The sequence below is a fragment of the Eumetopias jubatus genome, unplaced genomic scaffold (genome assembly GCF_037043125.1).
Source record: "Eumetopias jubatus isolate StellerSeaLion01/CBP00866 unplaced genomic scaffold, mEumJub1_p1.0 scaffold_8, whole genome shotgun sequence".
NCBI classification, from domain to species: domain Eukaryota; kingdom Metazoa; phylum Chordata; class Mammalia; order Carnivora; family Otariidae; genus Eumetopias; species Eumetopias jubatus.
In genome coordinates, this window is record NW_028274814.1 from 63,270,455 (window position 1) to 63,286,944 (window position 16,490).

The following is a 16,490-nucleotide window of genomic DNA, read 5'->3' on the forward strand; positions in this document are numbered from 1 at the left end:
AAACCCAGAGCTGACATCATACTCAATGGTGAAAAACTGAGAGCTTTTCCTCTAAGACCAAGACCAAGAACATCCCCCTTCACCGAGTCTTAACCACAGCTATCAGACAAGAAAAAAAATAAAAGTCATCCAAATTGGTAAGGAAGAAGTAAAAGAGTTACATTTTTGCAGATGACATGGTACTATAGATAGAAAACACTAAAAACTATTAGAATAAATGGATTCAGTAAGTTGCAGGATACAAAAATCTATAGAAATCTGTTGTTTCTATATCCTAATAACAAAGCAGCAGAAAGAGAAATTAAGCAAGCAATTCCATTTACAGTTACACTAAAAATAATAAAATATCTAGGAATAAACTTAACTAAGGAGATGAAAGTTCTGTACCTTGAAGAGTAGAAAATATTGATGAAAGGAATTGAAGATGACACAAACACAAGGAAAGACATACCATGCTCATGGATTGGAAGAATATTAAAATGTCCATGCTACCCAAAACAATCTATAGATTCAATACAATCTCTATTAAAATATCAATAGCATTTTTCACAGAAAATCCTAAAATTTGTATGAAACCACAAAAAATCCCAAATAGCCACAGCAATCTTGCGAAAAAAGAACAAAGCTGGAGATATCATAATATTAAATTTCAAGATATACTCTAAGTCTGTGATCAAAACAGTACGGTACTGGTGCAAATATAGACACATAGATCAACAGAACAGGATAGAGCACCCAGAAATAAACCCATGATTATATGGTCAATTAATCGATGATAAAGGAGGGAAGAACATACAATGGGAAAAACAGTCTCTTTAATCAACAGTGCTGGGAAAACTGGATAGCTACATGGAAAAGAACAAGATTGGACCACTTTCAGGGCACCTGGGTGGCTCAGTTGGTCAGGTGTCTGCCTTTGGCTCAAGTCATGATCCTGGAGTCCGGGGATGGAGCCCCACATCAGGCTCCCTGCTCAGTGGGGAGTTTGCTTCTCCCTCTGCCCCTCACCCCACTCGTGCTCTCTCTCTCTCTCACATAAAGAAGTAAAAATCTTAAAAAAAGATTGGACCACTTTCTTATATCATACACAAAAATAAACGAGATGGATTAGAGACCTAAATGTGAGAACTGAAACCATAAAATTAAAAAAAAAAAAAAACAACATAGGCAGTAATCTCTTAGACATTGACCTTAGCAACATTTTTCTAGATATGTATTCTGAGGTAAGGGAAACAAAAACAAAAATAAACTACTGGTCGGGGGGCGCCTGGGTGGCTCAGTCGGGTAGGCATCTGCCTTCGGCTCAGGTCATGATCCCAGGGTCCTGGGACTGAGCCCTGCATCAGGGAGCCTCAGCAGAGAGCCCGCCTCTCCCTCTCCGTCTGCCTGCCACTCTGCCTACTTGTGCTCTTTCTCTCTGTCAAGTAAATAAATAAAATCTTAAAAAATACACTACTGGGACTACATCAAAATAAAAGGTTCTACACGGCAAAGAAAAGCATCAACGAGACTAAAAGGCAATCTACTGAATAGGAGAAGATATTTGCAAATGATATATCTAATAAGGGGTTAATATCCAAGGTAAAGAATGTATACAACTCAACACCAAAAAGACCCTAAACACCTCAATTTAAAAATGGGCAGAGGATCTGAATACACATTCTCCAAAGAACACATCCAGATGGCCAATAGACACATGTAAAGATGCTCAGCATCAATCATCATCAGGGAAATGCAAATCAAAACCACAATGAGATACCACCTCATGCCTGTCAGAATGGCTAAAATCAAAAGACAAGAAATAGCAAGTGTTGGGGAGAATGTGGAGAAAAAGGAACCCACATGCACAGTTGATGGGAATGTAAATTGGTGCAGCCATTGTGGAAAACAGTATAGAGGTTCCTCAAAAAATTAAAAATAAAAATACCGGGGCACCGCTTTCCAAGCTACCTGGGGAAGGGTCCATATGGCGTTGTTTTGCGTTCCCGTCGTAACTTAAAGGGAAACTTTCACAATGTCCGGAGCCCTTGATGTCCTGCAAATGAAGGAGGAGGATGTCCTCAAATTCCTTGCAGCAGGAACCCATTTAGGTGGCACCAACCTTGACTTTCAAATGGAACAGTACATCTGCAAAAGGAGAAGTGATGGTATCTACATCATAAATCTGAAGAGAACCTGGGAGAAGCTTCTGCTGGCAGCTCGTGCCATTGCTGCCATTGAAAACCCAGCTGATGTCAGTGTCATATCGTCCAGGAATACTGGCCAGCGAGCTGTGCTGAAATTTGCTGCTGCTACCGGAGCCACTCCTATTGCCGGCCGCTTCACTCCTGGAACCTTCACTAACCAGATCCAGGCAGCCTTCCGGGAGCCGAGACTTCTGGTGGTTACTGATCCCAGGGCTGACCACCAGCCTCTTACAGAGGCGTCCTATGTTAACCTGCCTACCATTGCTCTGTGTAACACAGACTCTCCTCTGCACTATGTGGACATAGCCATCCCTTGCAACAACAAGGGAGCTCACTCAGTGGGTGTGATGTGGTGGAGGCTGACCAGGGAAGTTCTGCACATGCGTGGCACCATTTCCCGAGAACACCCATGGGAGGTCATGCCTGATCTCTACTTCTACAGAGATCCTGAAGAGATTGAAAAGGAAGAGCAGGCCGCTGCTGAAAAGGCTGTGACCAAGGAGGAATTTCAGGGTGAATGGACAGCTCCAGCTCCTGAGTTCACTGCTACTCAGCCTGAAGTCGCAGACTGGTCTGAAGCCATGCAGGTGCCCTTGGTGCCGATTCGGCAGTTCCCTACTGAAGACTGGAGCGCCCAGCCGGCCACTGAAGACTGGTCTGCAGCTCCCACTGCTCAGGCCACTGAATGGGTAGGAACAACCACTGAGTGGTCTTAAGCTGGTCTTCCACAAAGGCAAACAAAATGGAAGTAGAAATGGAAAAGGTTGACGGAAAATAAACAGTTTGTAAAAGTCGAAAAAAAAAATACCAGGTCACCTAGGTGGCTCAGTCGGTTAAGTGACTCTTGGTTTCGGTTCAGGCCATGATCTCAGGGTCGTAAGATCAAGCCCCCATTGGACTCTGTGCTCAGTGTGGAGTCTGCTTGAGATTCTCTCTCTCTGTCCCTCCCCCCACTTGCACACACACACTCTTTCAAGTAAATAAAATATTTAAAAATAGAAATACCTATATGACCTGTTAATTCCATTGCTGGGTAATCCCCAAAGAAAATGTAAACAGTAATTTGAAGGGTATGTGCACCCCTATGTTTATTGCAGCATTAACAACAATAGCCAGGATGTGGAAGCAACCTAAGTGTCCACTGATAGATGAATGGATAAAGTGTTATAATAGTGTTTACACAGTAGAGTACACTGATCAGTGGTTTGTCTGCGGTGCAATTATTGCTAAAAAGTGGTACACACACACACACACACACACACACACACACACACACTGGAATATTACTCAGCCATAAAAAAGGAATGAGGTCTTGCCATTTACAACATCATGGACCTAGTGGGTATTATACTAAGAGAAATAAGTCTGACAGAGAAAAATACCACAGGATTTCATTTATATGCAGAGACTAAAAAACAAATGAACAAACAAAAAGCAGAAACAGAGCCATAAATGCAGAGAACTGATGATTGCCAGAAGGGAGAAGTGTGGTGGGATGGGCAAAATGGGTGAAGGGTAGTGGGAGGCACAGACTTCCAGTTATAGAATGAATATGTCAGGAGGATAGAAGGTGTAGCATGGGGAATATAGTCAATGGTATTGTAATAACATTGTATGGTGACAGATGGCAGCTACGTTTGTGGTGAGCACAGCATAATGGATAGAGTTGTTGAATCACTATGTTGTATGCCTGAGACTAGTGTAACATTGTGTTTCAACTAAACTTTGATGTAAAAAAAAAGATGAAAATCATAAGATATATTTACAGTACTGTATTTATCAAAGAAAATTCATGTAAAATTGGACCCATGCAGTTCAAACACCTGTTGGTCAAGGGTCAACTGTATATACAAAATTAAACAATAAGGTGATGCTTTTTTCACTTATAAGGCTGTCAAAGATTTGAAAGTTTCATAATACTCAATATTGGTGAGTGTAAGTGTGAGTAAGCAGTAACTCAAACTGTAGGAAATAAACTAATGCAACTACTCTGGAGGGCAATTCAACAGTACCTATAAAAAATGTAAACGAATATCGTCTTAGATTCAGAAATTCTATCCCAGGAGCAAATATTCTTACACAACTGTGCAAAGTTCTGTGAATAAGACCATTCACTGCATGCTTGTTTATAGTAGTGATTCAAATATTTATCACAACCACAACTTGTTATAGCATACCCTTACAATGGAGTACTGTGCAACTGTTAAGAATTAGGTAGTTCTATTTATATTAATATGGAAAGCTCTTCACAATATAGAGTTAATAGAAAGCACAGGAATAGAAGAATAGTATGTATAATAACTCACCTGCGTAAGAAAAAAGTATACATGTTTATATATGTGAGTATGTGTATTTATAGGCCCATAATTATTCATCTAAAACCCTTGAGACAAATAGTCCTTGAACCTAAAATTTCTTTGGATTTTAGAAAGATCTTGTTTTGGAATTTGAATTTTTTAAAGAGAGCAATTAGTTACATCATAGGCCGCACCCCATAATCAATTAAATTAGTATTTATGCTTTGAGAAGTATTTACAGGTTAAATGATAAAATGTATGGGAGGAGAGGCAAAGAGTTTGGGGTACATACATTAAATAAGATTGGGGAAAGAATTATTGAAGCTGTTTGGTGGATAAATGGTCTTTCATTTTATTATCTACTTTTACATCTTTTTGAAGTTTTCCATAATAAAAGTTTAAAAATCTATTTCTGGAGTGAATTTTTGTAAATATTAGCAGGGTAAAGTTGGATAAAACATTAGCCTTATCAGGTCAGATTTTGCTGAGGTCAGATCAATTAGTGATTTTGCTGCCACATCAATCATGGAAAATCTTTGTTTTCAAGGCATTTTGGATTTTGGAATTGTAAAGAAAGAACCTAAAATTCCACAATCTATATAGAAAGTTTCTTCTCATATTTACACCTAGGTGTTGGAGGTTGGGAGATATAGAAGAGGGAAGAAAGTTTTGCTTTTTATTTTCTACCTTTTTGTAAGCCTGAATTTTTCAAGTTTTCAGATTAAAAACTTTACATTGAAGAAAATCACTGAGACATTGTCATCTTACTATTGTCTGCCCAATTTTATTCAATACTGAATAGTTGCAATATGCTATATGCTTTAAGTATTGAAAGTATTATAAATCATATGTACAAGGATATGCATTTAACCCATCATACACTTTGATCATAAATTTCTTTACAACACTAATATGTAAAACTGACAGTAGCATATAGTGAATTTTTAAATGCTCGAGTGTGTGGTTTGTACATTCTTGGTCTTTAATCCTGTACTGACTTTCACTATAAGATCCAGGTTTCCTTCCAGATTTAAGGTTTTACAACTGACTTAAGTAATGAAAAACACTGTATCAGTGAAGGACATTTTATTTTTGTAATTGTGGTAAAATATACACACAAAGTTTAGCATTTTCACCATTTTTAGGTATATAGTTTAGTAGCATTAAGTACATTTACATTGTTGCACAATCACCACCACCATCCATCTCTAGAACTTCTTTCACCTTGCAAAACTGAAACTCCTGTTAAACAATAACTTCCCATTTCCCTCTCCCCTTAGCCCCTGAAAATCACCATTCTACTTTCTGTCTCTATGAATTTGACTACTCTAAGTAGCTCATGAGTGAATCCTATAGTATTTGTCCTTCTATGATACTGTCAAAGTCTTGAAGAGACTAATATTGTCAATATTAACTCTTGAAGAGATTTATGATTAAAGCATAGGATTTTGTTTATGTTGTTTTGGGTTTCGTTGTTTATATACTTGGGCGTGACTTATTATAGTAAAAATATGACATTTTTCACTTAAATAGGTTGCAGGATATTAGGAAGATTTCTTTACTCAGTTCTGTTTTATTAAGGAACTAATAAGGAATGGATTCTTGATGTGAATGCCTATTCTGAACTATTATTTATTATTCCATTACTTTACCACATGCTGTAATAAGACAAGCAACATGATTTACTTAAGAGCTCTTACCCCAGAGTTCTATTGTTCCTATTTACCACAGGTGTTTTTCAGCAGTCCATAGTAAAAAATAAACATGGCACTGAACAAGTTAGTCTAGTTGTGAAAACTGTCATGACATTCATTCTCCTGTTTTTCACTGTATTTTTATCAGGTTATGTATTTAGAGGAAAAATCACCTTAGAGAAAATATTTATGTGTCATTTTTTGAAGGTTACAGTCTTCTTCCTCCCTTGATGACTCAAGTCCAACAGATTTAATGAAAGATTCTCATGCTATCAACTGCAGGAAAGTAAGTACAATAAGTAACATTCATGACGTAAGTGGGTGAAATTTGCTCCTTAATTATTTCTTTTGAGAAAAGATGCCATCCTATAAAATGAACTCTTTCCACGTTTTCAAGAGGCAATGTAGAATAGTGGTTGACCGCAAAGTTGCTGGGCATATACTATCTGGGTCCACGTTGTAACTCAGACACTTACTGCTAGGTAACCTCAGGCTTGTCATTTAAACTCTGTGCCTCAATTTCCTCATCTGTAAAATAGGGACAGTAATAGCACCAAACTCAGAGTGGTGTGTGAATTAGGTGATTTGATACAAAAACAAACAAAAACTTAACAGTGCCTGGTACATAATATGTGCTCAATAAATGGTAGCTATGATACTATTTTAAAGGGTTCCAATTCAGTGGATTAAATGTACTCCTTATGGTCTGGAAAAAAATTTTAATGCTATAAGCTACAAGTATTACATACTGTTTAATTCAATTTAATAAATACTCCGTTATGCAAAATACATTGTTGCATATACAAAACTGACTAAATATAGTGGTAAATATCTGAAAGAGTCACATACAATATAGTTCTAATGTATCCCAGGCAACAAAAAGATCTAAAGTAGGCCTATAAACAAAGTGGTATAAAAAAATAGAAAAGAGAAATTAAATCTGACCAGGGACAAAAAGGAAATTGAAAGAAAAAAACATTTTTATACAAATGTCATGTGTCTTTTGGTCTAGTATTTAGCTTTTGCTCATACATTTAGCCAGTGTTTATTAGGTACCCATTTTGTGCCAGACAATAGGCTAGAAGGAGGGAGTTAAGTCGTTCCAACATAATCTCCAAGTAGTATACATTATGTAGATATTTTGTAGATCAAGTTCATCAACTTAATAAAACAATATAGGTAAATGATGCATTTTTTTCCCACCAAGCATTATTGCATTTATTTAGTGTTCAAAATAAGGTTTAAGGTTTAATACCATACATTGCTTAAGGGTATTTATATAGATGCTAAAATTATAAAAGCAAAAAGAAAATTATTAACCTAAAACTCAAGATCGTGGTTACTTTAGTAGAAGAGGAAAGGGGATGTGATCAGAGGACAACTTCCAAGCTAATAAGTTGTCAGTAATATTATATTGGTAAATGATGTATGTTGATGAGCTACATGAACTATTGAATTGTTTGGTCTGTAACTGTGTAACAGTATGATAACTATTTGGAAAAGCCTCTAGTTTAATCCATTTCCCACTCCAAAGTACTATTTCCCATTGTAGTTTCGTGTGAGATAGAGTTTTACCATCATTTTTCTTAAAAACAAAGAGCTTTTCCTCCTTAATCCAGAACTTTTCCTTATATAACGTACATTCAGTTACCGTTACAAACAATGTAGACTTTGGAGTCAGGTGAATGGGTTAGAGTTATGGCCCCAACACTTGGGCAAGCTATTAGCCTCTTTAGCCCTCGGATTCCTGACCTCACAGCATTTGAAACATGAAATGAGGGGAAACCTGTGGACTGGCACACAGTCCTCGGTGAATGCAAGTGGTCATACCGGTGAGGGCAGTGGTGGCATTGCCAGCAGGCCTACGTCTGATCATTGCTAAGAAGTCTTTATTTCATTCAAGTAGAAACCTTACTATTTATTATTCTGTCTTTTCAGATGTCAAAAAACGAGTCGAGTCCACTAAATCCTTCTGAAATAGGCAAGCCAGAGGCTACAAGGCAAAACCAGAGTGCTGTTCCTCCCCATAGTCACGAGCCACTCCTTGGTAAGATTTCTTGGGCAACTGCCCGCCATTTTAGTTTTCCAAACACTTTCTTAATCATGATATTTTCAGACAAAGGAGACTTCTAAAGCAAAGATTTTTAAAACTAAGATTTTTCCATTCAAAATCCTAAATACAATAATCATCCTCGACTTCAAGGTGGATGCTACTCAAAGCACCTGTCATTAAAAATTCTGTTATCAATGGAATTAGTTATGGGTATTGTTAATACATACCATTTACATAAAACTGAGGTACTTATATTTAGGGAAAAATGTCCATTTCCAAAAATAAGAACTTTTAAATGTACTAATCATAAAGTGTTTAAGATGTAATTATTCACTTTAACTATGTTTATGTAGACTCAAACCAAGAAAATTGAAGTGAGAGTTTTATACCATCCATAACAAACATTGATCTACTGGAAATATATGTTAAAGAGAATCAAGAACTTGAAAGAAACTGGACTTCAGCTTCACAGAGAGCCACATATTAATCATCTCAAATTCTATTGTACTTTGGAAGATTTCTAGAGAACTTTGGCTAATCTGTAGCTGTGCGTTAATCCATGATTTCTAGATCCTCTTCCTTAGCTCTAACTTAAAACTTATTTCTGTGGTTTCTTATTATTTCCTTTTTTCAATAAAAAATCTGCGTATTATCCCTTTTATTAGATTTTTCAGATTTTCGGAAGCAGATGCTTTTGTGCCAGCCTTCTCTTTCAGATTAAAGTAGTGCAGTATTTTCACAAGGCAGATTAAAGTTAAGTTTATCCTTCCAGACTCTATATAGACACATGCATAAATGCTGGCCCCTAGCTTCCAACTGTCTGGGAGTCAGTACCTTTTAGTGCTGTTATTGTCTTTTCAAAAACTCATAGATCACCTCACTTATGTGCATCAAATGAATTCTGTGCAATTTCTCTGACAGCACATGGTTATAAAAATAGGTGACCCATTTAAAAATATATCAGCCTTCTGCAATTTAAGACCTATGCTTCGCCTTCAAAATTACCTTGTATACTATTGTAGCCTTGCGATTTTTGGTTTTTTTAAGTTTTTATTTTAATTCCAGTTAGTTAACATACAGTGTAATATTACTTTCAGGTGTACAATATAGTGATTCATCAGTTACGTACAACACCGGGTGTTCATCACGAGCGCACTCCTTCATCCCTACCATCTATCTCTCCCATCCGCCTGCCCCCCTGCCCTCTAGTAACCATCAGTCTGTTCTCTGTAATTAAGCCCCTGCTGCTTGATTTCTCTTTTTTTTGCTTGCTTTGCCATTTTTAATGGTATTTATCTTTTAACCTTCAAACATCCTTACACGGATCTGTATTTTAATTTGATAGGCGAAGGTGCCCAGCTGGATTTTGATGCCCTGTGTGACGATGACACAGCCATGGCTGCCTTCATGAATTACTTTGAAGCAGAGGGGGGCCTGGGAGATCCCGGGGACTTCAGTGACATACACTGGACTCTCTAGCATTTGATTTTTAATTCTTACAAATTAGGAACGTGTTAAAGTATTTCATTGACAAAAAGCTGTATAATCTTCTGTACTATATTGATACTGTTTTTATCTTTTATTCCTATTAATAGTCTACCAATTGTTATAGATGTGCACCTTACTTCCACAGCAGTAGGGGGGGAAATGTGATGTTTCCCTTCACAGAGAAGGGCTCAGAGTTTCCGACAGACCTCTTTTCTCAGTGACATGGCTTAAAACCCACTGGTTGCTATCTTTTTGTTAAAATATTTCTCACCAAGAATATCACATACATCTTGTTTTGGTTTTATTTTCTGATGCACTTTTTGAGTGTGGGGAATTTAATCTGTTGACATTTTCCTGTGTCTAAGATTCATTTATAATGGATTTATAATAGTAGATTTGTAGAAGTTGGGGCATCTCCATTTCTTGTATATTTCCTTAATTGAGGATAGGGCTTATACACTTTAAGAAAACTCTGAGCACTTGAACATTTAAAGAGATGGTACAATTGGTAGTCATAATTGCAGTGAATCCTGTATTCAGTCATTTTAAACTTGGGCAAGCGTAAAGCCAGGATAGTTTGGTCAAGCACTTGAGATGGGCTTTAAGTGAGAGGATTTATTTAAAACTCAGGAAAAAAAAAAGTTAAGGGACTTTTGACTTGGCTTTACAGAAAAGGAAAGATCTTGGGCCCTAGATCTTGGTAATTATCCTTTGCATGTAAGAATTATTGCTAATATACCCAATCAAGATTTTCATTACATATAAAACCAGTTGTTGGTACAGAAAATGTGCTTAGTAAAAGATTAGCCCTTGAGGAAAAAACAAGCGCAGGCAGGTTAAATGTCTTGTGTAAAGTCACAGTTAAATTCATATTTTTAAAATGTTTAATGTGTATAAGTCCATTTCCTTATACACATTTGGGAAAGCAACGGTCTCACTGGTTAAATGATTAGTTAACTGACCCAGGAACTAGTTGTGGCCTTCTAGAATAGGCAATTACAGTTACTGTTGTCTGTAACCAAAGGTAATTATACAAACGCTAAGTATAGTTTTGAAACTGAGGCAATAAGAAAGAATTTAAAAACCAATTTTCTAGCTATAATTACAAATTTGGAGATCAGTTTTTTAACTAATAATTGAGAGGTGGCTTATCCTGAGTACAAGAATAATATTTAAAATCGTATACGTATGTCTACCTTGCTGAAGGTCATACTTTCATAATACTGTATGTTTTCATAGTTCTTTCTAGTTTACCAAGTGTGTTTTCATCTATTTTCTTTTGTGCCCCACGAATGAAAGTACAATAGGCTAGAAAGCTAACGGGGAAGCCGGAGGCTCAGCTGTGGAGGATCCAATGCAGTTCTCTTCCTCCATGTGGTGCTACACTCTCCAGCAGATATCTTTCCAAGCCTTGCCCCAAAACAAAGCATTATTTTGACCTTGCATATTTCTTTAGGCTGTACGTAATAGGTTAGAACTTCTGTCAAACAGGTTAATGGCAAACATACCCACAGGCAATAGTCCAAAAGCACGTGTTCCCTTCAGGTGGGACCTCTACAGTAGCTACATGGGGAAGGATGTATTGGCACATTGTCCTCCAGCCGATACAGGGTTCCCGCGATATTGGAGGGTCAGCACCACTCCCAGTTCTGGCACTGAGGGACATGCAGGTTTACAATAAGCCAGAGAAACCCTACAAGATGGGGGAGATTGGTTTGCAGCAGGCTAAGCGTGATACTTTTAAGTCTGAAGAAGGAGGAACAATCACATCAGTTCTGTAAGTCTGAGGCCGTACCAATGTAACAGTTTAGAGTCTAAACCATTGTGGGTTGGCTTGGCCTCCAGAGTTGACCTAAGCCAGGGGTAGCAAGATGAGTCACTGTGGATGGATGGCCTTGAAAGCAGAGGGGCAAACCCTCCTGATCCAAGGATCTGGGAGGCAGAGTTTCTAGAGGCCATCGGTGCCACACACAGAAGCAGTTTTTTCTCTTTGCAAGAGGAAGGGTTAGTCCATAGACTGGTGGGCAGATAGCCAATTGAAGGCTTTGATCCTTTAAAATAACCCACTCAAGTATTTTTCTGTAGATCTTGTCCTGGACCCAGAATCCAATCCGCGCAAGGTAGGATAACTGTAGCTCTCCCATGTTTAGTGTTTTCTCCAAAGTGTGTTGCATTTACGCTGAATTGCTGTTAGGAGTGACAGATATTTTTATGGCTTACCCTATATTACTTTTTCTCCTACCCATTAATTTCCTGCATTTTGATGAAAAGCATCTACACATTGAATGAAATCATAAAAATATTCTAGTTCTGTCTCTTTTTTTTCCCCTAAGTCTAAGAATTACTTACAATGACATAGTGGAGTAGGGAAAAGCCTAGAATCAGAAGGAGCCCGCTCAGCCTAAATTTAGCTGTGTGACCTCAAGGAAGCCATTTAAACACTCTGTATGTGCCTCGGTTTCCTCATCTGTAACAAGAGAACTTGATCTCTCAGTTTACTTCCAGTTCTGATTCTGTGATTCTGATCCACGGGACTTGAGCTTTAGGGTCAGACTCTAGAACTGTGTTGTCTCGTATGACAGCCACAGGCCATGTGTGGCTATTGAGCACTTGAAATGTAGCTAATGCAAATTGAGATAGACTGTAAATGTAAAATGCATACCAGATTTCATACATTTAGTATAAAAAGGGAACATAAGACATCACATTAACAGTTTTATAATAGGGCACCCAGCTGGCTCAGTCAGTGGAGCATGCGACTCGATCTCAGGGTCGTGAATTCCAGCCCCATGTTGGGCATAGAACTTACTTAAAAATAAATAAAAATTTGAAAATAAATAGGAAAACTATCTTTTAAAAACAGTTTTATATTGATCATATACTCAAGTATTTTAGATATACTGAATTATATAAAACATTAACATTTTACTTTTTACTTTTTTAATGTGGCTACAAGAAAATTTTAAATTACCCATGTGGCATACATTATATTTCTATTGGACAGTGCTGCTCTAAAACATTTTATTAAGTGGATATTATTGAAGTAGACCAAAGGTTATACCATACTATGATATTTACCTCTAAATGCTATGGTTTAAGGAACAATTGTTTATTGATTCTTGATTTAGTATAATCAAATAACTGAACCTCTATCCATGTGTCAAGATTTAAAACTTTTTGAAACTAGTAAACCTGAAAATGTTATCAGTTCATTTCATTACATGATGATAACCTGAAATCAAATAAAACTTGGGGTATATGTTGACACCTTATTGCAGTCACTAACCCCGGAAATCCATTGAGAAATAGGAAAATAGAGAATGGATGCTTTTGTTAAATAAATGGGATTAAAGTATTTCATTACAGTGTCAGAGTGGGAAAAGGCTATATTTATTAGTCCTATTCTTTGAGGAATTTCTATAGCATCTGGGCAGAGTAAATGAAATAACCACTACCTAGTTATTGGACCACGTTTAGTAGTGTCATTTCAGATCCTGCTCTAAAGAAACATCTACCACTCAGGTAAGTGATTGTTTGTCTCTGAAATGGAAATTCAGATTTGCCAAGCACAGTTATGAGAAGAGCAGGGAAAAGATTAAAATGATCAGACGCCATCGAGGAAAACTGCCAAGTGGCCACTAGGTGTCACTTTTCCATTTCTAGAGTGCTTTGTTTTCATTAATTTTTCCAAGTTGTACAGGGCCTAGGGGAGGCATTTATGACTTGTATTTAGATTAGGTCTGCCTCCTGGTGTGGGTTATTTTATGAGAAATGCTTTTTAAGAGAAGTCTGGGAAGATGTTTCCCATATAATATAAGAACTTTGGTTTAAGATGCTTTCCAGATGTGGCTCCAGTAAAAGGTGACCATAGAAAGAAAACTTGTCTAACCTCGAATATGCTTTCTGAATTCACTTGAGAGTATATTGTATGTGTGTGTCACTGCTCCTACATTCCTGTGCTTAGCTTTGTTTTTTATACAATTTTTAGCTCTTTTCCAGTTTACTTGTCCTTGTCTGTATATTGGGATTTTTAAAATTTTTGTGGTAAGTAATGAAAAGAGTGAAATTAAACTATATTTTATAATAATTACTAGTTTGAAGTTTTTTAAACTTATTAAACCTCCTCCAAAAAAGTTATCTCCTTAACTACTTTCTAAAGTGGAAACATAGACTAGATGATCCAATCTTCTCAAACCACTAGGCAGAGAGGTATATTGAACTACATTAACTCTGTCTATATTTGTGTGTGTTTGTGAGGGTACGCTAACTGCTGTAACCATCCTCCTGTCCACAGTGGCACTCAGAACTTCCCAGTACATGTTCTTCTACATGGCAATCTCAGTGGAAAGAGAGCTTCTCTATTTCCTAGTAATTCACACAAAAATGTCCATTGTTTGGGCCTTTGGATCAACTTGGTTCACATAGATTTTCCTGGGGTCACCAGGCTGGAATACAGATTGGTTGGGTTTTGGTTACATGCCCAAACCAATTTTTGTTTTTTGTTTTTTTAAGATTTTATTTATTTGACAGAGACACAGCGAGAGCAGGAACACAAGTGGGGGGAGCGAGAGAGGGAGCAGCAGGCTTCCCTCTGAGCAAAGAGCCCGATGCGGGCCTTGATCCCAGGACCCTGAGCTCATGATCTGAGCCCAAGGCAGATGCTTGATGACTGAGCCACCCAGGCACCCCCCAAACCTGTATTTTAAAGGCATCCTTGAAAGGGAAAAGATATCAAAAATAGCCAGCTGCCTGACATTCTAGGGCCAATGGAAAGAATGGGGACATGTGCAGCAAGGACAATGGAAAACTTGTAATTTATGATGGTTGAGGATTTTGGAGGATTGTGGGGTTAGCTATGTGAACCTGGAGTCTTGTTTTTGGTTGTTCGGGGGGGGGGGGCGGTGAGAGGATAGTGAGTAGCAGCAAGGTGTGTCATGTGTTTGTAACATTGGTCATCTTTTTTAATACCCAGCCACCAGATGCTTTGGAGGACTCTGTCTATTGCTTCAGTCAGTGTGTGTTTAGAGACTCCATAAAGAGTTGTCTTAAGTTCTTGTCCAGCTGTGTGTCTCTGGCGTAGGATGTATTTTCTTAGGCACTCCTAGTTCTTAAGCTCACATTTAGGTAGTATTTTCCACATTTATTCTTGTCTATGAGGAAATCAGTCCCATTTTACCTTGCGAGTAAATAGGTCACTTTTTTTTGTGATAATTTTTTTCTTCAAAAGACAACACTAAAATGAGAAGGCTAGATTATGGAGATTTATAAGTTAATGGAACTCTTGAAAAATCTTTTAGTCCAGCTCAAAATGGTGATATAGGAAGATCCTGAATCTACCTCCTCTCATGGACAGACCAAATCTACAAGGGGTGAGAGGAGACAGTGAAGCAGACCTCTCAGAGTCCTTGACACTGCTGCATCCTACCCCATCCTGCCACAATCATGGTCTGCATTAGTCTAGGACAGATGCTACCGTGGGCTGGGCTTGGGCTGCTTGCCCTGGCTGTGCTCTGCCTGCTGTGGATTCCTGGGACCAGCCTGCAGCCTGCGAGCCTGTCTGCATCCCTACCCTAGCACACAACAAAGATATCCAACCACTTGTGCCACAGTACCCAGACCAATGCCATCCTGGCCACTGAGCAGTCTGAAGGTCTGCTGGGCACCGCCAGGAGCCCACATCTGCTCTTACTCTGTGCCATAGACATATTCATCTGCACCATTCCTTTCAACAAGAGCACATTTAGTTCTGTAAGTCTATGTGCAAGTGGGCCCAGAGGCCTGCAAGCCCATCTTCATCAGGTAAGCCACCTGTGGTCTGAGAGCCACGCCTACAAGGAACTGCCATTTATGACTGGGGCACGTACATCTTTCACAAGGCCATCATCACCGTGGACAGAGTGAATTTCCTATGGATCCTAGTAATGGAAACTGTAGAGGGGCAAGCAGTGAATGCCGCAAATGTAAACCTATTTGGGCTACATAGAGGATCTAGTTGCAAAGCAATTATAACTATGTCATTCAGGGAGGCTAAAGGTAAGAGATAAAAGACCAAATGCCATGGTGTGACTGCACTAATTGAGGTGAAGGAGCTTCTAAGGGCTTCTCTAATAAACATTCCAAGCACACCATTAACCTTTACACCAATTCTGGCTGCCTATGTCCTCATTCATATTAATGAGTAGTATATCATTATGTGTTATGAAGGTGAGTGATGCTCCAGATTACTCTTGGTGGAAAAATATTGCTGAGAAATGGAAGGATCAACTTTGTAAAAAAGTTAAGCACTGGGATATGAAGCTCTGTCATCTTAGAGTAAAAGTGATTCTAGCCATAGTAATTCCACTCCGAGTCAGACGTCTGGCAGGAACTCTAACCCCCTACAAGCACACAGCTAAAACCTGAACATGATAATCTGTTATTTACCATGTAAATGGGTATTACCTCCACTTTTCTCTTTTTTTCCTTCCCTTTTTTGTAGTCTGAGTTTGGATCCTTAAATATAATATATATATATATATTCAACTTAACAAAAAATACAGTTTATAACTAAATTGTGAAAAGTTAAAGACAGGGGGAGAATCTTAAAAGCAGTGAGGAAAACAAATTGTTACCTACAAGGGAACCCCCATAAGACTATCACCAGATTTTTGAGCAGAAATCTTACAGGCCAGAAGGGAGTGGTACCATATATTCAAAATACTGAAAGGAAAATAATTCTGCCAACTAAGAATACTCTATCCAGGAAGCCTATCATTCAGAATAGAAGAGATCA

At 38.1% G+C, this 16,490-nt stretch overlaps 1 protein-coding gene and 2 pseudogenes across 5 annotated transcripts in view; all 3 read left to right on the forward strand.

The window, feature by feature from the left end:
- BMAL2 (basic helix-loop-helix ARNT like 2) overlaps nt 1–10,022 on the forward strand; it is a 100,790-nt gene extending 90,768 nt beyond the window's left edge. For 4 of the 5 annotated variants that reach the window (XM_028113217.1, XM_028113219.1, XM_028113223.1 and 1 more), the window contains 3 exons: nt 6,385–6,463; nt 8,116–8,224; nt 9,576–10,022. In XM_028113217.1, coding sequence (XP_027969018.1) covers nt 6,385–6,463; nt 8,116–8,224; nt 9,576–9,709 — 322 coding nt within the window. In that variant the 3' untranslated portion in view covers nt 9,710–10,022. Of the gene's footprint in view, nt 1–6,384; nt 6,464–8,115; nt 8,225–8,583; nt 8,833–9,575 lie in introns of those variants that run through there. The other variant, XM_028113220.1, reaches the window with a different exon arrangement.
- Nucleotides 1,959–2,927, forward strand: LOC114216619 (small ribosomal subunit protein uS2 pseudogene; annotated as a pseudogene).
- A 5,138-nt stretch (nt 10,023–15,160) lies between the features above and the next one.
- Nucleotides 15,161–16,113, forward strand: LOC114216589 (secreted frizzled-related protein 3 pseudogene; annotated as a pseudogene).
- The last annotated feature ends 377 nt before the right edge of the window (nt 16,114–16,490 follow it).